This window comes from Polypterus senegalus, chromosome 9 (assembly GCF_016835505.1).
Source record: "Polypterus senegalus isolate Bchr_013 chromosome 9, ASM1683550v1, whole genome shotgun sequence".
Lineage (NCBI taxonomy): Eukaryota > Metazoa > Chordata > Cladistia > Polypteriformes > Polypteridae > Polypterus > Polypterus senegalus.
Window position 1 is genome coordinate 103954505 of NC_053162.1, and position 23417 is coordinate 103977921.

The following is a 23417-nucleotide window of genomic DNA, read 5'->3' on the forward strand; positions in this document are numbered from 1 at the left end:
CTGCCAAATTTCAGCCTTCTACCTACACGGGAAGTTGGAGAATGAGTGAGTGAGGGCTTTGCCTTTTATTAGTATAGATATATATATAGATACTTGTGCACGTACTTTATGTAAATATGGAAGAATCCACCAGGTGGCAGTGCGAGATATTATCACGGTGAGAAGAGGTTCGGCTTTGCTGTGCTATGAATTGTCTGGAATGCCCATTAAATTCCGATGACACCTTACTGCAGTATCTCTGAAAAGGATGTTTCATGATTAAATCCATCAAACCAGGGATGTGTCCATTCCAGCAAGTATTGGGCACAAAGCAGAAACAATCCCTAGACGGGGCATCAGCTTATCACAAGGTGAATACAAACACTCATATACACTAGCGTCATTTTAGTGTCACCAAATCTGCATATCTTTGGAAGGAAACCGGAGCACACTGTGGAAACCCCGCAAGAAAACATGTAAACTCCAGACCGGGAATACCAGCGACGCGACTCCCTGCGAGACAGTAGTGCTACCCCTCCACCACTGTGTCACCCCCATGTGTGTAATTATTAACAGTATCCATTATTTAAATGAAATTAACGACTTATCTGTAAAATGTAACATACATACTTTAATGCATTTCATCATGAAAGTGATATCAAGTATAAATCAAGGATTCTAAATGTGCAGAGAGTTGGAATATCATACATTTAATGTGTTCTGTGTGGTGATCTACTGATGTTTGCTGCTGCTGTCAGGTCAGGAGGTAGCCCCAGAAAAAAAGACGTCACAAAAGATGGTATGCGAGACTTTTAAAACGTATCGTGTCATTACGATCGGGAATATGTAATGGTTGAATATAAAAGCACCACAAATGCATCTGTACGTCGGTATTTTGCTTCACCATATCGAAGCATTCATCAAACATCTAAGCGTGCACAATGATCCCATAGGATCCGCATAGAGGCTTTCTGTCACATGTAGATAGTAAGCAGAGACTCTGACATCACATTCCAACATTTATCACACTGCGCCCCAACTTTTTGCTAGTACTGCAACTAAGAACCTGCTCAGAGGACGTGTGAAATGAATGTTGGGTATCTGTGGCAAGGTTGGGTATCTGTGGCAGCCATGAAGCGTGCACATCCGTGTTCTGAGTGTGAAGTATAAACAAGCACTTAGGGCATCTTGAGATAGAAATTAAGTTATTTATGTTTGTACTGCTTTGTCTAGACTTTTTAGTTAAACTATGATCCGTTTTTATAGTGCTATTCTAGTACACATCTATAGGTGAACCCACAGCAGAATTACCATATCCTAACATGGGTTTATAGTTAACATTAGGACTAAAGCTACATAGTCAAGAATGACATATTAGCTTTAACATATTGCCAGAGACGCCCCAAGTGCTGAACCTATACAGAGGCCATCAAATTATAAGAAGATTGGTCTCACCCAGAAAAGATTTCAGTTGTCCAAGAAGCCAATGTTTTGCTTCTCACAGAAGGGTCTCATACAGGTGTTTAGGGCCAGGAGTCGACAGAAGGCTTCATCTGATCTATGAGGCATAAGTAGGGGACCTAACAATGATTCCCATGGCCTGAATAAGGGTTGCCAAGACCATCTTCACATGTTCCAACTGTTGATGTCGATTTTTGTTGTCAAGATGGAATACAGTTGTCCCAGTTGTCCTGCCCTTGTGTTTCTCAAGGACTGTTGTGGTTCTTCTTTCCACAGTTTTAACCTGTGTACCAGGAAAAGAAGACACAAAATGTTTTACGGTTGAGTAACTTAAAGTTCAGGTGGCACATGATGGAGTTTCCCATAACAACCTCATCATCACTGTCTGTGGGCATGGCGGGGAAGCAGAGAGTCTCAAAGCGATAGTAAGTGGGGATGACTTCTTTAGAAAGAGGAGGTGACCTGGCCTTGGCCTAGCATTGGGTCCCCCGCTTGTGTTATCAAAGTTCCCAGATTCCATTGCTGTCATAAGCATTAACCAGGGTAAAGCTGATTTGGCACAGGGTACTGTCATGGAGAAAAACTCGTTCTGGGGATGAGCAATTAGAATAAGACTTTATTGCATGAAGCACAAAGCCAACTCAGTTCAATTAAGTGAGTGCCATTAGTTCAGTGGTAATTCGTTTTATTACAAATTCTTTTCATAAGATTACCTTACTCTGCATATTTTTCCTACATTCCTTTGTTTCTGCTTAGTCACCAATTTTTTTCTAATGACCAATGGACTTTGATATTCTTCTAATGGATATAATTTCCCCATTATCTGCCACCATTACCTTGACCCAGGAGGCAAGTCACCACCTGGCCATAGGAGTAACCATCTCTTATTTACCTGTCACATTCTTAACCTCTGGCTTATAAATGCTATCAATGTTTTTTGTGCTTAATGGGATAAATATTCTAATTACTTTTCCACCATTATCTTGTAACATACCTGGCCCATTCTTAACCTTTTTTTTGTAAATATTCATGGCCTTCCAGATTACTTAAGAGAATAAACAATATTGGTATTAACCTTTAATATTTAACTATTTACACTGTCTGAGGCTATTGGTTACAATATGCAACTTAACTTTTAATTTAATTAAGACTTTCATTACTCATACTTTTAATTTCTATAGTACAAGCGGCATAGCACGGAGATCAAGTAGCTGATTCAATCAGGGAAATAAATGAATAATAAGTTGATTAAGGCCACCAAGGCAGGACATTTGTCAGTCTCATTTTGGCATTGTAGATGACTTGTGTGCTAATGGAATATCACTGCTCATGGTTAACAAAAGCTGCATCATTCTCTCAAGCTGCACTTATTGTTATGAGTGCTGTCAATTGTACCAATTATATTGGGAAACGCAAATGACTTTGGAGAGCTTATAAGCCAGTCATCATCATGGGCAAAAATATCCTGCTGGTCTCCAAAAGCTCATTCCTTTTACATATGGCCATTGGCATAGTTTTTAAGAAGTGTCAAACAAATCATACTGTGTCAAATAATTAAGCTATGCAGTGTTCTCCCCAGAAACTTTTTCCAGCTGGGTGGCATGAGTAGCTGGGTGGGGTGGGACAGGGAAATTTGGTGGTGGGGAAAATTAAATGTGCACTATTTTTTATTAGTTAATTATTATTAATTATTTTCCATTGCTCAATATAACTTCCTTTTTTAAGGGTTGACACTTGCGTCAGAATATTTTTATTAAATTTAATAAGCATTCAATTCAGGATCCTGCAACTCTAATAAAAATTTTAAATAACAATTGTTATAACATAAATCAAGAGGCACAAGTATTATCACTGTAGGGAAGAAAAGTGAAAACAATGAAAAAAAAGTATGGGAAACCTAATGAAGAAAAATGAAAAAATATTCGTCAAAGCCAACTTGCATACAGTAATCCCTCCTCGATCGCGGGGGTTGCGTTCCAGAACCCCCCACGATAGATGAATATCCGCAAAGTAGAAACCATATGTTTGTATGGTTATTTTTATATATTTTAAGCCCTTATAAACTCTCCCACACTGTTAACATTATTAGAGCCATCTAGACATGAAATAACACCCTTTAGTCAAAAGTTTAAACTGTACTCCATGACAAGACAGAGATGACAGTTCTTTCTCACAATTAAAAGAATGCAAACATATCATCTCTTCAAAGGAGCGCCGTCAGGAGCAGAGGATGTCAGAGAGAGAGAGCGAGATAAAAGCAAACAATCAAAAAATCAATATGTGCCTTTAAGTATGCCGAAGCACCGCAATAAAGCGGCATTTTGTAGAGGAGCGTCCGTATCCTCTAGGCAAACAGCCTCTGTGCAAACAGCCCCTCTGCTCACCCCCTCCGTCAGGCGCAGAGAAAGTCAGAGAGGGTGAGAGAGAGAGAAAAGCAAACAATCAAGCACCGTGTGGGAAGCATATCTTATATCATTGAGGAGTTTTAGTTAATATGTAATACATGCTCTGATTGGGTAGCTTCTAAGCCATCCTCCAATAGCGTCCCTTGTATGAAATCAACTGGGCAAACAAACTGAGGAAGCATGTACCATAAATTGAAAGACCCACTGTCCGCAGAAATCCGCGAACCAGCGAAAAATCCATGATATATATTTAGATATGCTTACATTTAAAATCTGCGATAGAGTGAAGCCGGTAAAAGTCGAAGCGCGATATAGCGAGAGATGACTGTATACAAAAGGTGTCTTCAGTTAAATACTTATTCTTCTTTTCTTCCTAGAGGCCAAGTTGTCTGCAGCTTTTCCATAATCAAAGTCCCCAGGATCTGGGCCCTCCATGGAGATCAGCATTAGATTATTTAGCGTGCTTTGATTCATGCGATTTCTCAAACATGTCTTGATCCTTTTAAGGGCAGAAATCCCCCTTTCACATTCAGCTGTGCTTACTGGGATCACTAACCCAATATGAGCTAGTTTGGCTAAATTTGGAAATGACTCTTCCAGCTCTGATGTCGTTGCCATTTTTAGTAAAATCTGTTTTGGACTGAAGTCTTTGTATGATTGACTTCTGATCATTTTTGACGCAACTGTCTATTCTTGCCTGCTACTTTCATATTTTAAAATTGAAGAGCTACCATTTTTGGAGTAATGATCGAAAAGAATGTGGTATAGCGGGTCCGCAGTTCAAAAAAAAAAAAGGGTCCAGTTTTAAATCCATAGAGCCGAGTCGCTCTCTGTGGGCACGATTGCATGACCGTGGGGAGTTAATGAGGTAGTTGGGGCGAGTCGTACCTGCACGTGTGGGTGCGATTGTTCTCAATTGCTTAAGGCGCTGCGCCAAAGGAGACATGAAAATATACATATATATATATATATATATATATATATATATATATATATATATATATATATATATGCATCTATACACTAGCAAAATACCCGCGCTTCGCAGCGGCGAAGTACCGCCTTAAAATTTTTATTAAGCAGAAAATTAAACCTTTTTAAACTAAGGGAAAATATACCAATAATTATTTGTTAAGGATCTCTTTGTATACCACATTGTCAGTTCGGCCCTCCGGTTGTAATATGACCAAGCTGTGCTGAGCTTTCTCTTGAGCATGCAACGTACAGTTGGCCATGTGAACAGTAATCTTGTTTCAAATCTCACAGCTTGGATTGCTGCTGTCATAATCAATTTGAGTTTCATGGTTTGTTTCAATTACGACAGTATTTGCAGGACTTGTGTTGAAGTGACATTCAGCATCTGTCAAGCGTTGTAAGCATACAACCGGTTTTATCGATAACTTCACATCCAGCTTTTGAGAGTTTAAACCTTCATAAACATCAAAGTGTCCACTACTGAAATCATCACCTGTGAGTCTAAGATGTTTAAGAGGCACTGGCAGTTGTCGAAAGGTGTAAAATATTTGGCCATTTCGGTACACTTGAAAGCGACAACCGAACAATTCAGCGGCAGCCATCAACTCACATGCAGAACCATAGGTGAAGGGCTTAAGCATTTCACTCTTATAGTGCTCCTGTGTAGTATAATTTTCTGCTGTACCATCATCAGTCCACACCTTGAACCTGTCCCAGTCATTCAATACATAAGATACAATGTTTCTCCGGATATCAAGAGTGAGCCTGATATGGCCGTGCAATATGTAACACAGAGAATGGAAAAGGTAGGTGCCATCTCCGGGCATGGAAACCACTCAGTGACAGTTCTTTGATCGATGGTGATCACCTCGATAGACATGTTAATAGGGGTACGGTTGGAATGATAAAGGAAATGGGTACCTGAACAATGTAAAGTAAGTCTAAAATACCTAAACAATAACTATAATCGTAATAAAAGAACAATAAAACAGCGGAGAAGCCGTGGATTAAATAAAAAGACTGTAGTTATCAGCAGGTAGACTTGAAGCCGACAGTGGCATCATACCACCGAAATAAGTATGTACAGTACATTGGTTTCGGTTAGCGCAGAGAAGCCGCCTACCAAATTTCGTGAAGATGGGGCCATAAATAAGAAAGTTCAACATGGCGGACGTTGTCGACTGTTATGACCATTGTGTGTAGAATTTCGAAATGAAACCTGCTTAACTTTTGTAAGTAAGCTGTAAGGAATGAGCCTGCCAAATTTCAGCCTTCTATCTACATGGCAAGTTGGAGAATTAGTGATGTTGGAAAGTTCAATATGGCGGCTACCACCAAAATAAGTATGTACATCAGTTTCGGTTAGTGCAGGACAGCCGCCTACCAAATTTCGTGAAGATGGGGCCATAAATAAGAAAGTTCAATATGGCGGACGTTGTCGACCGTTATGACCGTTACATGTAGAATTTCGAAATGAAACCTGCTTAACTTTTGTAAGTAAGCTGTAAGGAATGAGCCTACCAAATTTCAGCCTTCTATCTACACGGCAAGTTGGAAAATTAGTGACGTTGGAAAGTTCAATATGGCGGCCGACAGTGGAGTCATATCACCGAAATAAGTACGTCCATCGGTTTCTACCAAATTTCGTGAAGATGGGGTCTGCCTTCTACCTACACGGGAAGTTGGAGAATTAGTGATAAGTGAGTGAGTGAGTCAGTCAGTCAGTGTGGGCTTTGCCTTTTATTAGTATATATCAATAAACAAAACAATGTTCAAATAAATAGTGCAGTGTCTTCCAAAAAGTCATTAAATAAATAATCCATAAAACAAGTGCTGAAGTGGAGGTTAAAAACACCATAGAAAAAAAAACAATCCCTTAAAACGACGACAAGGTTAAAACAACGTTGGAAGTAGTCTTTTTAAAAGAACAAAGCCCGGTGTCTTTCAGCTGTCAGCTCCCCTGCTTCTCCCACATGGTCCTCGCAACAGGAGAGTCGCTATTCTGCAGTGGCTGACCTTCTCTGCCTGCTTCTACTGGTTGGTTCGTCTGATCGATCCCTGGCTCCAATAGGCTTCACCAAACAGCGACTTGGGATCCCCAACGACCAGGGCTCTTACGCTGGGGAATCCATGTCCCAAGTCCCGACTCCCGCTGCCTTCCCGGCCTTACACGGCCAGCCGTCATTCACCGGTCACTCCAGCTCCTTGTTCGCTCAGCTGGAGTGACTGCTTCCTTCTGCTCCACAGAGTGTCGGCCAAACACCCCTGCTTGGGCTCACTGTCCAGATGCCTGCTCACACCGGTTCTCTCTCACCATACTACTTTCTGCATCCTCCGTCTCTCTCTCTCTCTTTTCTTTCTCTTCCTTTTCTTCTTCCTTCTTTCTTCCTCCTTTAGCCGCCTCGCGGAAGAGGACGTGGCAGCTGTAGCAATCAGCAGCCCCGGGACCAATTATGGATGTGGACGATTTCTAATCTGTGCACTTAAATAAGGAAATAAAGTATTGTTTTGACAAAAGTTTTAAAATAAAAGTGAAAATAATGCATATGTAACAATTCCCATGAAAATAACAATCTCTTAGTGAAAATAATGCATATGTAACAATTCCCATGAAAATAACAATCTCTTTAAATTGTATATCTGGTAAAACAAACCCAGGGGTGGGCGAGCGAAGCGAGCAGGGGACGAAGCCCCTAGTATTTTATTAAATTTGCATTAAAGTACTATTGATTTTATTTTGCTTGATTGAATCAAGGTATACTGTTAAGAGTGCCTACTGTGAATAATCATCATATTCCCACAGGGATCAGCAGCTGAAAAGAGACATCTTCAATAGAAACCAATGTGGTGAGCGGGCATGTGCTTTGGTGATTGGCAGAAGTGCAGCTTATGTCTGAAGACAACCGTTTGGTCTGCTTGGGCAGAGATAGAAAAGTCTCTTTTCTTGAAGTAGCCGTTTCATGTGGGGTACAATAAAGTAGAAATATCTAAAACTCATACAAACAACATAGTTAACAGTAACTACAGCATAGGTGAAACAAAATAGCAAACATAGGAACTTCCATAATAATGTACTCAAGGTATTGTGATAAGAGTACATAATGTGACTGATTATCATCTTCAGGGGTTAAAAGCTGAAGTGGAATACCTGCAATAGAAAGCAGTGCTGTAAGCGGGCACCTGCTTTGGTGATTGGCACAGGTGTAGCTTAACCGTTTGGTCTGCTTGTGCCAAGCTAGCCATTCCTTTTTCTTAAAGCTACTGTCCACATGTAGATAAGGCTATAACCGGATGACATAGCTATATAACACATCAATTTCCACATCAATATACACATGAGAAGTGCTAGATAATCAAATGGAAGCGGTCCGGAATAGAAGACCATAACAAACATGCTTCTACAGGGCTTTATAGGGGCCTTATATTTATAATGAAGCCAAAATGCATAGAGAGCATTTGAAAACAAAATAACAAAAATTCTGTACCTAAACTTTAAAAAACAGATTCAGATTTCTGGTTTCCACGGTGATTTGAATGAGTATTTAGATAGATGATATTAAGAGAAAAAGATGCGACTAATCACCCTTACCTGAACCCTGGCACAGTTCCAAACATTGTCCAAATTACTCTTTACACTCCAACAGAACGCAGAGCAAGGGTATAGTTGCTGTCACTTCTTGTTTTGTGTCAGTGATGCCAAGATAGGTTTTGATTCCCCATGCCCCTGTAATGTAAACAATGAAATGCAGCCACTGAAGATGTGCATTTTATATTTAAATCAAATAAATACATGAAAATCTGTAAAAATACATTCATAGAAGCTTGTTTATTTTTGTAGAATGGATCTGTAAAATGTACACACAATTGCACAACTGACCATCACACCTATATAAGCTTGTTGGGCATCTCATTCCAAAACCATGGGCATTAATAGGTAGTTGCCACAAAATTGTGACTGTACAGTAAAGGCTTTCCACAAAGGTTTTGATTGTGTATGAAGGAATTTGTGCCCATTCAGCCAAAACAGCATTTGTAAGGTCAGGTACTGGTGTTAGAATAAAAGGCTTGCCTCATAATCTGCATTCCAGTTCATCCCAAAGACGTTCAGTAGGGTTGTATCAAAAGCTCTGTGTAGGCCACCAAAGTTCCTTTACACCAAACTTGTCAAACCTCATCTTTAAGGACCAGGAGCCTCATGTATAAAAAGTGCGTACACACAAAAATGTTGTGTACACCCATTTCCACGCTCACATCGCGATGTATAAAAACTAAACTTGGCATAAAGCCACACACATTTTCATGCTAGCTCAATCTCTGGCATACGCAATTTCTCCGCTCGGTTTTGCAAACTGGCAGCACGCAGCATCAAAGCAGTGCTTTTGTTTCACTGTGGTTTCCCTTTCTTTAACTGCATGTTGTTTATTAGTTTAAGGCATCTTATTGTAATTAACCTGTAACAATATAATGGTCCACAGAATGGCCAAACTATTCCAAATACCATGGCTGCTTTAGCGTTGTTACACTCACTGCACCACTCTGAGTATTTATATCACTTTATCTGAGTGTGGAATCACAGCTATACAACAGCTGATCGGAAAGAGAATTATCAGTATACAGCATCTAGCACACGCTGCCTCAGCCATGCACACAGTCTGTTGGAACTTCTCTCATACAACAAAAGCTTCAAAGCCTTTTCTGTATGGACCTCACGGTTCAGAAACAGTTTCATCCCAAGTGCTCCTTGTAGAACTGTTTGTACTTATAAGTACAATTACCTAAATGTAAACTTACAATTAAGTTATAATATTGCACAACCTGAGCTACTTTATAATGCGCGTATTTACATATGATAACAATATCATTTTTAAGATGAAATGCATCAAAACATGTTTATTACATTATACAGATAATGTTAACATCATTTAAATAATCTTTATTGTTAATTAAACATGTGAGGACACAGTGTCACAGCACTAGCAATGAGCTGGCACCCCGTTCAGGGATTATTCCTCCTCGTGCTGTATTCTTGCTGGGGATGGCATGACACTGGAAGGATAGATGGATAGAATAATTAAACATGTACTATGAAGATATTTCAATGTTCCTTAAAAGTTTTGAAGAATCGGCTTCTAAGCTTACAGATCGCTTAACATCTATTATAGAGCTGATTGTGTGGCGATTGAATACATGGAGTAAGAAAAGTTAGGACAGGAATTGGGGGTTAGTACATTTGAAAGAGACAGTACTGCTACAATAAATTACTTCATCGAAGGTCATGCATGGCGCAGCAAGCATCTTGCGCGAGGAACAATCTCTGGATGGGGTGCCAGTTTGTCACTATCACTGTGCCACCGTGTTCTCATTTTTAATAACATGCTTTTACTCCTATCATAATGAAAATAATATCAAGTATACATCTCAGTATTTAAATTATTCAGAGACCTGTAATATCATGAATGTAATGGATTCTGTGTCCTGTCGGAGGAAGAGAAAGCCTGTTTAAGAAGCACGTAGTGATTCACACACATAAAGCATGGAGAAGAACACATACAATACAAAGCATTAAACGTGCTACTTTAGTTACGATGGGATTTGATAAACTAGTAAATTAAACGATTTTAAGATGAAGTTTATAATGTTCAACTTTAATGACAAAATAAACTACGTTATTAAAGTGAAAATTTTGAGATTAAAGTTGACATTTTTGTCATTTTTCCCAGTGTACCCTAAAATCCTTCCATTTGACACTCAGACAGTGGGCTACGACTCGCCTTTTTATGGCAATTTTGATATCTGAAAACTTCTTTTTTATTTCGGGCACTGTGCGACTTTGTGAACTTGAGCTTTCGAGTTTTTCTGACACTCTGTGTCACTCGATCACTCAACTTTTGCTGTTTATACCACTGCTTAAACCAACAAATAGTATGTTTTTCCTTGCCTCCACTTGGTATTCACTGAAATTCGTCTATTTTCCCCCGTGCTTTTGACATTGTCTTTTCACAGAATGCTGAGCTTAAGGGTTATTTATATTGATTTGCATATTCAAAGAGGTGTAATTCTTGGAGAAGTTGGGGAGTGGCAGCAGGCACGTGCACGTGCATTATTTTGCACGCTGACCGGGATTTATGGAGCGGAAGAACATGGAAGTTAGCGTATGCACAGATTTATGCATCTGGATTTTTTGTGCGTACGCACATTTACGCCTTTGTGCATACGCCATGTTTTAGTGTGAATTCTACATACACCGTTATGCATGAGGCCCCAGGTGTTGTACAGAGGGGCACAGTCATGCTCGAATTACGTAATTACAATTTCACCTATATATGTACATTGCGTTAAAAAGATAATAACAGACCACAGTTTAAATATAAAAATCTGGACAAAAAATCTGAAACATGAATACCTCATTTTCACAGTTGCAAGCTGTCTTAACACTCTGATTCAGGCGTGCTCTTCCTAGACCTTAAATGTGGCTTTACTAAAAACGAAGACTTTTTACAATAATGATCATATTACTGATAGAAAAATAGACTTTCTTACATTAAATGTGGCTCAGCTGGGATTGTGCAACAGTGTTAACAGTGCTAACTAAAGCAGCAGCTCCAAATTACACATTTTCTTCATTTAATTGCCAGGATAAAAGAAGTTTTGGTAATTTTACATCTTTCCAGTATCTTGCTGTGATTAATCAAGGAGTGTTTAAGTCTCTCATATTGACCGTTTATAGGCACCCAAAACATAATGCATCTTTAATTGAGGAATTCTCTGACTGTCTAAAATAATAACTAATTATGACAGGTTCCTAATTGTAGGCGTTTTCATGTGGATAGCCAGTGTTCCCCGAAAGCAAGAGAATTCTTGAACTTACTGCTCTCTTTTGATCTCAGCACATCAGCAAACCTACACATATGGGATGAAACAAACAGGATGTAATCATTTCCAAAGGATTAAAAGTGGACATAAGGCAGGTTGTGGATATCAGTATATCTGGCAATTTCTGCATATTATTTGATGTAATAATGATGGTAATAGCAACTAATGAGAAGCATACTGTTAAAAAAAAAAACTTTATTTTGATTCATCTGCAGCCTTAAGGTTGCTAATATTCTAAACAATCACTCCAAATGTAGCCCTTGCCCTAATACAGTTAGTAATGCAACCAGTAAGGTGGAAAATTTAAAAGCTAAGATAAGGCCTGCAACTGATATAGTGGCCCCTGAAAAAACTGTTAAGAAGTCCTCCAGAACTAAATATCTTGCAGGTCCAAACACTCCTTGAGACTCCCAAGCCAAAATTTGTGAAGGACCACTCCCATCACCATTGACATGACAATGGCGGCGCACTTAGACGCTATGGCTGTGTGCTGACTCAGAGTTTGGCTTTTCCACCCTGCCTGGTTAAATACACCTATAGCCGACAGGATATTTTATCCATCGGCTTATGGAGCGAGAGCTGCTCGACATCCGAGTTTCTCCATGTCCACAACATTCCGGACGACACTGCATGGACACTGGGCTCTCCGTGGATTATAATCCCAGCTTCGAGGAGCCGGTGGCTGTGCAGACCGTAAACAAAACAGAGGGTGCTGAGGCAGCGTGCTAGTGAGGCTAAGGAAGCATCCACATAAACCACCGCTTCCAAGCATTTTTTCCTCAAATGTGAGGTCTCTGGCAAATAAATTGGATGAGTGGAAGATGCGGATTGCAACGGGATCATCAGGGACTGCTGCATCCTGCTGATAACAGAGACGTGGCTAAACACACTTATACTGGACACGGCTATTGAGATAGCAGGCTACACAGCATACCAGCAAGACAGGACAGAGAGCTCCAGTAAGAAAAGAGGAAGGGGGCCATGCATTTATGTGAACAATCGCTGGTGTACGAATTCCACCATAGTCACCAGACACTGCTCTCCTGACATGGAGTTTATGACAATTAAATGCAGACCCATATACCTCCCCTGTGAATTCAACGCCGTACTGCTAACTCCTGTGTATATAGCACCAGATGCTAATGCTAACTCGGCTCTGGGGCTTTTGCATGACACTATCAGCAGCAAATACAGCAAGTATCCTGAGGCTGTTCACATAATTTCTGGGGACTTTAATCATGCAGATCTGAAAACAGTTCTCCCCAAATTCCATCAACATATAAAGTGTGCAACCAGTGAAGTAAAAACAGGTTTTCAATCACCAGAACCTGGAAGACCATACGACAGCAGTCCTGGATTACATCAGGTTCTGTATCGAAAATGTCACCAGGGACAGACATAGAAGGATTTATCCTAACAGGATGCCCTAGATGACGAGGGAGGTCCAGAGTCTACTGAAACCCAGGAATACTACTTTCAGGTCTGGGGATGGGGCACTCTACAGTGTAGCCAAGGCGAACCTGAAGAGAGGCATCCAAGAGGCCAAGGCAGTATATAGATGACCATCTGAGTAGTAACACCACCAGGCAGGTGTGGCAGGCTGTTACAGCACATCACCAGCTACAAATCCAGCAACTCCTCAGCCGCTGAGGGAGATACTTCTCTGGCAGAGGAGCTGAATATCTTCTTTGCCCGTTTTGTGGCAACACCATTAGCAGTTCCATCACTGCCGCCTGTTCACAATAAAAACACACTCACGGTGGAAGAATGTGAAGTGAAGAGGGTGATGAGGAAGGTGAACCTGAGGAAGGCTGCAGGGCCTGACGGGGTGGCTGGATGGGTGCTGAAAGACTGTGCGGATCAACTGGCCGAAATCTTCACTAGGATTTTCAACCAGTCCCTGTTCCAAGCCACTGCCCCGTCTTGCCTTAAGTCCTCCATCATTGTTCCACTGCTAAAAAAATTCACAGAAATTCGCTGAGAAACTTCCGCCCAGTGGCACTCACATCTGTCATTATGAAGTGCTTTGAGAAACTGGTGCGGATTCATGTCATCACCTGTCTGCCAGTAGACCTGGATCTATTTCAATTTGCTTATAAAGCAAAGAGATCCACGGAGGACGCTGTGGCTACAGCCCTTCATGATGCTGTCCTGACCCACCTGTAGCAACAGGGGAGTTATGTCAGACTGCTCTCTGTGGACTTCAGCTCAGCGTTTAACACCATCCTCCCACAATAACTATGTCCAAACTGGCAGATCTGGGACTTCCATTATTCACCTGCAGCTGGATACTATACTTCCTGTCTGGTCGCTCCCAGAGGGACAGGCTGGGTCCTCCACTGCTCTCGGCCTCAACACTGGGACACCGCAGGGTTGTGTGCTCAGCCCACTCTTCTACACCCTCTACACATAAGACTGTGTTCCTGCACACCACAGCAGCAAGATAATAAAGTTCACGGATGACACAACGGTGATCGGACTCATCTCGGGCAAGGAGGGTGACCTGGCATACAGGGACGAGGTGGAGTGGCTGTCAGAGTGGTGCAGAGTCAATAACCTGCTCCTCAACACCACAAAAACGAAGGAGCTTGTTGTTGACTTTAGAAAAAACACAAAACTGACATCCAGCCACTCATCATTGGCGGGGACTGTGTGGAGAGGGTACCGGAGAGACTGTGTGTGTGTGGTATGGCAGCTGCAATTCCTCAGAAAGGAAAGCGCTCCAAAGCGTCATCAGGACAGCGGAGAGAACAACTGGCTGTACCTTCCCCACTCTGGAACAAATCTACACCTCAAAAAGCAACAGACATTTCACAGGATTCATTACATCCCGGTCACTGCCTCTTCCAGCTTTTGCCATCAGGCAAAAGATACAAACAAATGAAAACCAGGACAAACCGCATTAAAAACAGTTTTTATCCAAAAGCAATCAAGGCCCTGAACTCAAATAAAACTGCTCCATATCATTCTCTAAATGCGCAATATAGACCTTAAGTCAACCAGTGCAGTCTGTATATATGACAAGTATATTTTGTATATATTTGTAATTTACTTTTATTACTATTCCTTTTCTTGTTTTTTAACTCTTATGCCTTACAGTGAGTCGACAGCACCTTCAATTTTGTTGTTCTTTTGTAAAAGTGACAATGACAATAAAGATTTATCTGTCTGTTATCTAGCGATCCCTCTCACGGTCTCTTTGTCCCATTTCCATCTGGCAAGGTACTGTAGCATTTGAACCAGTTCTGTCAGGTTCTGCAATAACTTCTACTTCTTGGGTGTCTGGACTCTGAACTCTGTGCTGCCTCTCTGTCTGTAGATTTGCTCTTAGTAAATTTATTTGTGGTACATTGTTGTACCTAGTACCACTGTTGCCTTTTATTATTAGTTATTGTAATTTATTTATTACTAATTATTTCAAAATTATTACTATCTACTCAGTTGCCTATTTATTATTTATCTACACTGTATTTATACACTGCCTGGCCAAAAAAAAAAGTCGCTACCAAAAAAAAAAGGTCACACACTCTAATATTTCGTTGTACTGCCTTTAGCTTTGATTACGGCAAGCATTCGCTGTGGCATTGTTTCGATAAGCTTCTGCAATGTCACAAGATTTAGTTCCATCCAGTGTTGCATTATTTTTTCACCAAGATCTTGCACTGATGATGGTAGAGTCTGACCGCTGCGCAAAGCCTTCTCCAGCACATCCCAAAGATTCTCAATGGGGTTAAGGTCTGGACTCTGTGGTGGCCAATCCATGTGTGAAAATGATCTCTCATGCTCCCTGAACCACTCTTTCACAATTTGAGCCCGATGAATCCTGGCATTGTCATCTTGGAATATGCCCATGCCATCAGGGAAGAAAAAATCCATTGATGGAATAACCTGGTTATTCAGTATATTCAGCTGACCTCATTCTTGGAGCACATACTGCTGCTGAACCTAGACCTGACCAACTGCAGCAACCCCAGATCATAGCACTGCCCCCACAGGCTTGTACAGTAGGCACTAGGCATGATGGGTGCATCACTTCATCTGCCTGTCTTCTTACCCTGATGCACCCATCACTCTGGAACAGGGTAAATCTGGACTCATCAGACCACATGACCTTCTTCCATTGCTCCAGAATCCAATCTTTATGCTCCCTAGCAAATTGAAGCCTTTTTTTCCAGTTTGCCTCACTGATTAGTTGTTTTCTTACGACTACACAGCTATTCAGTCCCAATCCCTTGAGTTCCCTTCGCATTGTGCGTGTGGAAATGCTCTTACTTTCACTATTAAACATAGACCTGAGTTCTACTGTTGTTTTTCTTCGATTTGATTTCACCAAACGTTTAAGTGATCGCTGATCATGATCATTCAGGATTTTTTTCCGGCCACATTTTTTCCTCGAAGATGATGGGTCCCCACTATCCTTCCAGTTTTTAATAATGCGTTGGATAATTCTTAACCAAATTTTAGTAGTTTCTGCAGTCCCCTTAGATGTTTTCTCTGCTTGAAGCATGCCAATGATTTGACCCTTCTCAAATAGACTAACATCTTTTTCACGTCCACACGATGTGTCTTTCGACATGGTTGTTTAAGAAATGAGAAGCAACTCATTGCACCAGTTGGGGTTAAATAACTTGTTGCCAGCTGAAAGATAATCGCCCATGCAGTAATTATCCAATAGGGGGCTTGTACCTATTTGCTTAGTTAAATCCAGGTAGTGACTTTTTTTTTTGGCCAGGCAGTTTAGTATAGAACAGCTCTACCTGTCTTGCACTTGTTCTGTGCTTATGTATATGTTGCACCACAGTCCAGAGGAATGTTACTTTGTGCCACTGTAAACTGCAAAGTGTTTTACAATACAAGATTTAACACTATATTAAAAACTAAATAATGTAAAATTATTAAACATTGCTGCTAAAAAACACTACACTGGTGACAATATACAACTCCTGTTTCAAAAATCTTTGTGTTTTATGTTGTATCGTCATTGTTTTCCCCACTTTTTCCAACCAATGATATGAATTTCCAGCAAGGTATGCATTTCCCAGAGTAGTGTAGATTCAAAATATGATCTTTGATTTGTATGTATTTTGTAGATTTGGGAGTCCACATGCATTTTTTAATTAAATCTTTCGCCAGAATACCAGATTCTTCATTAAGAAAGGAAACCATTTCAATACATTTCAGAAAATAAGCTGCAGCATACAAGTAAAGGCTGATTACCTGAATGTGAGAGGTGCAGTAACATTCCAAAGTATACCATCCAGCCTTAGATAGCTGCACTAAGGACTGCATGCAAAAGTTGAGTTACAGCTGCAGTTGCTGGTAAATGTTTTTTTACCAAAATATGCCACATAAATCTGATTCTGAATTCTTGTTTTACCCTTTTGACTTACAATCTTGACTTGACCTGGAGCATGGTTAAAGTGCAGTATAAGTAAAATGCATTATAAATTATTATAAACCTAATTCACTAGAATGGACAGTTTAAGTGTGATGTTTAATTGTGCTTATTGCTTACAAGTTCATTTTACAAAGGGGTCATTCGAGTTTTTTATTTAATCAAAAAGAAAAACTTAATTCATATAAGTGCAAACTGAATACTATATCACTATAATGTTAATGAAAACAAATTATTACAAATCTAAACTTCTGCATTAAATGTTAATATTATACACATACCATATATATTTTAACCCTTCCATTATTGTACAAATCATTAGTTTTGCATTTAACGATAATATACATATTTCTTAACGTGGAGAAACTTGTTTAAATTTTAATATGCAGCTCTAGCATCCTTTGGCGAATAAAGATTTTTTTTTTAACTTATTTTCTTAAAAACAGCCGTCAGGTCCGTGCGGGATTCGAACTCAAGTCCATGAAGCACTTTGTGGTAAATTGTTGGTAATTCTCCGTAGCAAGAATTAATGAATTCACGTATTGCTGCCAAGATTCTAGCAGATTAAAACATCGGCCCATCACAGTTTATATTCCTACCAAGAACTGAAAGTTATGGCCAATCATAACCCATATCGGCTACAAAGGGTTTTTTTTTTTTACTTATTTTAGCGATAGTTTTTTTTAAAGGCAGTCAATCGTGATTACATGTACCAGTTAGGAAAAAAATGAAGAAAAAAAAAATTACACTAGCAGAGGATGGTTTCGATCCATCGACCTCTGGGTTATGGGCCCAGCACGCTTCCGCTGCGCCACTCTGCTCCGTTACTTATTCTTTCATTTCTTTTTTTTTCACTAATACTTTTTTTTTTTTGTTTACAAATTAGTTGGTGTTAGTCGAGGCAATCCAATAGCCAGACAGCAACTATGTGCAACTATTCGCCGTCGGACTAGTCGTTCGCCTCAACGCACTAATTCTAGTTTACAGGTTGACACCTTCTATTCTTTCAGAAGGGCAGGATGGCTTCTACATCGCAAAGGGTGCTTTTGGGATTACGAGACGCAAGGATTGACGTAGGAAAGCTGCAAAATCTTTCCTTTTTGACGAACAAAATTGGCGATGTACCGGTAAGATATATATATATAAACTTAACAACTTCATATCAAAGTCTTTATTAAATAAAACACATTCAAGTTTTTTCATAACCTAATTGTGCGTGCTGCCTATGCTACACACGCTCACCGGAGGCACTCTGTTTACACGTGCGTTAACGACGGCTGACAACGTAAGTCAACGTCGAGGCTTGTTCGGAACACAATGATGACATTTCGTTCTACACATATGTAATATGGAATCGTGCCAGTTTACACAGTGTAATTTTAAAGTGCGCAATAGTGATAAGAAAACACAAAGCAAGTTGTTTTTAAGGCAGAAAGCGTGATTCTTCAATTTTGAGGCCTGCATGAGACGTAACCGAAATCGCGTTAAACCACGTTTATACACTGAATACCAGTCGTCTGGTGCCGCTTCATTTTATAACATATGAATGCCACTAGACTGTAGACTTAAATATCGTAAACATTCATAAATAAACGAAAATATTTTTAAGCGACATCTTGGCGGTCGTAAAAAACTCCGTGTAATGCTCCTGGTAAGAATGGGGCAGTGTGCGGGCCAGTGGCGCAATGGATAACGCGTCTGACTACGGATCAGAAGATTCCAGGTTCGACTCCTGGCTGGCTCGATTGTTTTTAATTTTTTTTGCAACTGTATCGTTGAAAATAAATAAATGTAAATATACATTTACTTCCCAGCTAGAAGAATATGATCTCTTTTAACCATTCAGAATGAAAATGCCACAAGAAAACTATGACAACGTGGCCATACTATTTATATACATTAACCAATCACGATGTATCATCATTTGCTGTTATATTTAGTGTAGGTATTACGCACTTACTGTGCGGATGATTTATGACGCATAAATACTATTAATAGAGGTTGCTGCATCTAGCTGATGTGTCTATGTAGAGCAGGTTTACCCTTACTACTTTTTTCACGAGGGCCGTATATTAGCAGTTATTGTACTTTATACCAACTGTATTCATTTGAATTTACTTACCGTTCAACAAGCAGCGGCTTGAAATAAGAAGCATGCAGGTGTGTCGACGTTTTGATGTTGCGATACTGTTGTAGGTGTGCAACCGAGTCTTCTCCTGACATGGCTTTTGATGACGTTCATTGAAATATTAAAGATTAACAGATACTAATGAAAGGAAAAGAACGGTGAAGAGCAGAAATGCAATCGGTCTTGTGCGGCAGACTTGTAGATAGTCTTTTTTTCGTTGCCCTTTAAGCAAACAAAAAAAAAATTTTAATATTTCAAATACGTCTAGTTTACGAAGTTCTTCCTACAGGAATGGAGTCCACTGGCCATCTATAGAAACGAAATGAAGTCGTAGAAAAAAAATGAAGGATAATTTCATTTAACAACTTGAAACGCTCCTTTCTATTCTGTTGATAGTACTGTCGGGAAAGTATGCATCCGAGAGTAGTTTCTCATTTTGTATTTTTTTTCCGCAATGTTGCGGTGTAACTGAGTATCCTGTTCGAAGAGGACCAAAAGTTCAACTGTCGTATAATTCCCGAAACGCTTAAATTTTTTTTTCGGTTAGAAAGGTAAGTTCGCATACTTTGTCCATCATTCAACCCCTGCTGGCCAACGCAAATCATTACGCAACCTAAAGCAGGGTGCTGTGGTACGTTGAACTCTCGCGAGTTAAGTGTAAAAGCCTCATCATTTCATGTATAGTTTAATTTTCCTACTGAACTTGGCTCGCAACTTTAACTTTGGTATGAAGAAGCGAAATGCTATTAACGCTGGGTTACGTTGTGACTACAAACACCATTTTTGTTTTTGCATTAAGAAGTCATGCTCACGTGTATGGAGAGCAAACAAAGCAACTCTTTCTGAAAACACCCCACTGAGAACTTAGTCAATGGCGAGTAATGTTCTATCTGCTATCTTTATATTTGAAAACAGAAAGAATTTTTGAAATCGTCTTCCAAAACGTCTGTTTACTTAACTAAGCATTTGTTCGGTACTGGTAATTGTCCCTACAGCTCCAGTTTTTTGCATTGTAACTTACATCGCCTTTCACTATATAAAATGAAATAACACCATTTGCAATTTCATTTTCAGCCTGAACAGCAATGAAGCTGCAAAAATGAAAAGTAAAACGCAAATAAGCACTGGCGCCACCTGCTTCTCACTGAATTTTTATTTTCCACTTTGCTTTTTCAAGTTCTCGATACAAATAGTGTGGATCAATGGGCGGAGCTTTACACCTCTATTTTCCTCTGCTATAGCCACTTTGATCAGTAGAATAGTTCTTACTTCGATTGTGTTTGAGTCATGTGATTTTCATCTTCGTCATCTCCGTACTGCGAGCCTCATAGCGAAAACGTCCCACAAAATCCGGGGACATTTCATAATTATAGTGCTGAAGTAATTCCATCCATTATACAACCCGCTATATCCGAACTACAGGGTCACGGGGGTCTGCTGCAGCCTATCCCAGCCAGCACAGGGCGCAAGGCAGGAAATAAACTCCGGGCAGGGCACCAGCCCACTGCAGGGTGCTCACACCCACATACCAAGCACACACTGGGGGCAATTTAGAATCGTCAATGCACCTAACCTACTGTGCTATTTAATTACAATATTGAACATGACAAAAATAACATTTATTATGTCATATTTATTTACACTGAAAAAGTGTTAATCTTAAACAGAAATGAGCATAAGGACTTGAAGTTGTTCATGCTACATCAACCGACCTCAGGGTTTAACCTACTAATGAGATAGGAGGGGGTCAAAGTTATTCCTTTTCACAAGACTTAGAAAAAATGAGAATCAGTCATATAGGTATGTCGAGTTTCGCTTTATGCAATTTCTTGGTTGCTTATCACAAATGTGATAATTATTTTGATATTTGCTTATTTACCGGTGGCCCTAGCCTTCTAAGTGCCACTCCCAAAGGGTTGAAAATGACAAATTTGAAACATAAGCATGTGCTGTACCGTTATAGACTATTTCAAGGTCAGTGATTACAAACATAATGTTATTTTTGATTTTAATCCTTTACGGGAATCTAGCCTCCTATCGACTTGTATTAAAAGTCGAAAATGATAAATTTGTGTTACAATCAAAAAATATTCAGACTTTACACATTTAAAGTGAAGACCTTGTTTTTCCATTTTAAATATCTGACACAACTATTCTTTATTATTATGTTCTCCTACTTCACAGATTAATTCATTATCACTTTTATAATCACCCCGAATTAGGGTGGCTTATGCTAATTCAGACTTTAGTGTGGTTCTGTGTGTGTCTTTTGCAGAGCAACAGTCCATGAAATGTCAGTAGCATGTTTTGAAACTTATACTTAGACCCCTCCAGACGGTTATGTCTGAGCATAACAGACAACTTGACATAATATTTTTATTGCCTACTAAAATAAATGAAAATGTGTAGGTCAAGTGAGAATTCAGTTGTCGGTTTTCATTATGAAATATTAGCATTTCATATAATCAGGACCTGAATGCGCTGTTCATTCATTTTCATTCATTTTCAAATGGCACGTTGCTATAATGAATTAACTGCTGTAGCCCCCAGTTAAAACACCCTAAACCATTTCCCACTCATTCATAATGCTTGCTAAGAGAAGGGTATAGCCAGGAGCCAAATGTTGAGTAGGAGGGGTAATGTCAAGTGGAAGAGCCTACAGTGTCGAGTAGGAGAGGTTTATGGCCTGTTAACATCTGATTGGTCATGGCGTAAAATGAATAGGAAATCTTATGTTATTGCACACAGTGCCTGACACATAGGACCAAATAGCTGGCTTTAAATATCGGCCCACAATTTGTTTAGGATTAGCAAAGAGTATGTTAAAATAAATAAACACATTAGTCATATTTTTTGTCTTTATTCTTGTGTGATCTGTTGATTCACATGTAAAAAGTAGAAAGACACAGTAACCAGGCAGCTCAGGCTGACAGTGTAAATCATTGAAGTAATTCAAACACTCTTCCTCTTTAATGAGAATTATCATCTGCATTTCAACTGTCAGCTTATGAATCTGCCTGCTAAGTGTATTGCATCTTCAAGCTGAAGCCGAAAACCAAAGCAGTAGTTTACTGGGATGTTGCCTGCTCGCACGTATCAGGATTGCTCGATATTCTAATAACATGACGTACTGGAGACATAAACAATACTAACATTAATGGGTAGGTGAAGCGAGTCAAACAGCAAAGCAACAAGAATTGGAAGGCAAATAGTACTGTATTATTTTTAAGAGAGATCAGTGACAACCTGAAATAAAGATTAAAAATGTAGAGAGTGAAATGAAGAAAGTAATAAGGGAGAATGAAGAGAAAGTGAAGTCATGAAATGAACACTAAAAGTTGAAAGTGAAAATGCAGAATGTTAAGTGAGAAATTCACATTAAAAATCCAGAATGTGAAATGAAAACTATTGGACCCAGAAGCGAATCCAGTGCTCTTGAATTACAGGTGAATATGATCTCTGCACCAGGCAGCTACTGTTTTGGGGTTTTGACTGCATGAATTTAAGAATAAAAGCTGAGTGAGTGAACTTGACACTAGAGTGTGCACTTGAAATCATTATTAAAAGTTGACTGCAGCATGCAGTGGAGATAGAAAAAACTCTCAGTATGAAGTAAAGTTTTAAAAAATTACAGCTTCAAATCAACATTCAGTTAGACTGGCTGTTCTTGGTCTAGGTCTGTGTTTTGGGAATATGGCTTAAATCTACCTGCAGTGTATTCTGTCAATTCTGTTTAAACTGTATATGTAAATTGTATATTTTCCCTATTATAAATAGCATAAGCTGTGAAAACTTTAGGGTATTCATTACAAACTTTAATTTTGACAACCTCAAGTGTAACAATCTTTTTTTTTTTTGATAACTTCATCCTACCCATCAAGTATGTCCCCTCCTACTTAAAATTGCTCCTCCTACTCAACATTCAGCTCCTGGCTGTAGAGATACTTGAGTGCTAAACCATTACTGATGCCATGTATTTTTCACCACATCCATTTTACGGGGCTCTGTTCTGTGGTGTTCACCACTCTGCCTGCCCAGTAAAAGGTAAAGTGCCTCAGAATACAGCATTCAGAACATCTCTAAGCCTTTTTAACCATACAAATGCATTTTCTTTTGATAACCCAGTGATAAAAATGCATAAGGTGCATGTTTAGTATTACAAGATTCATTAAATAAAAAAAAATAATAGTTGAACAGCCAC

The 23417-nt window shown here is 39.5% G+C and overlaps 1 protein-coding gene, 1 long non-coding RNA gene and 2 other non-coding genes across 6 annotated transcripts in view; 2 read left to right on the top strand and 2 right to left on the bottom strand.

Moving 5' to 3' along the window:
• Positions 1-19625, bottom strand: part of LOC120535606 — a 26483-nt gene extending 6858 nt beyond the window's left edge. Inside the window, exons 1-3 of one of the 2 annotated variants that reach the window (XR_005634928.1) lie at positions 19211-19625; positions 8410-8544; positions 1435-1723 (exon numbers count right to left, since the gene is read on the bottom strand). This is a non-coding gene — a long non-coding RNA (uncharacterized LOC120535606). Of the gene's footprint in view, positions 1-1434; positions 1724-6622; positions 7303-8409; positions 8545-19210 lie in introns of those variants that run through there. The other variant, XR_005634929.1, reaches the window with a different exon arrangement.
• trnam-cau lies at positions 17838-17909 on the bottom strand. The gene has a single exon. It is a non-coding gene; the product is annotated as a tRNA-Met (tRNA).
• pdcd2l (programmed cell death 2-like) overlaps positions 17947-23417 on the top strand; it is a 14467-nt gene continuing 8996 nt past the window's right edge. Inside the window, exon 1 of one of the 2 annotated variants that reach the window (XM_039763547.1) lies at positions 17947-18215. In XM_039763547.1, the coding sequence (XP_039619481.1) occupies positions 18108-18215 (108 nt within the window). In that variant the 5' untranslated portion in view covers positions 17947-18107. Of the gene's footprint in view, positions 18216-19675; positions 19768-23417 lie in introns of those variants that run through there. The other variant, XM_039763548.1, reaches the window with a different exon arrangement.
• On the top strand, positions 18760-18832 carry trnar-acg. Its single transcript has one exon. It is a non-coding gene; the product is annotated as a tRNA-Arg (tRNA).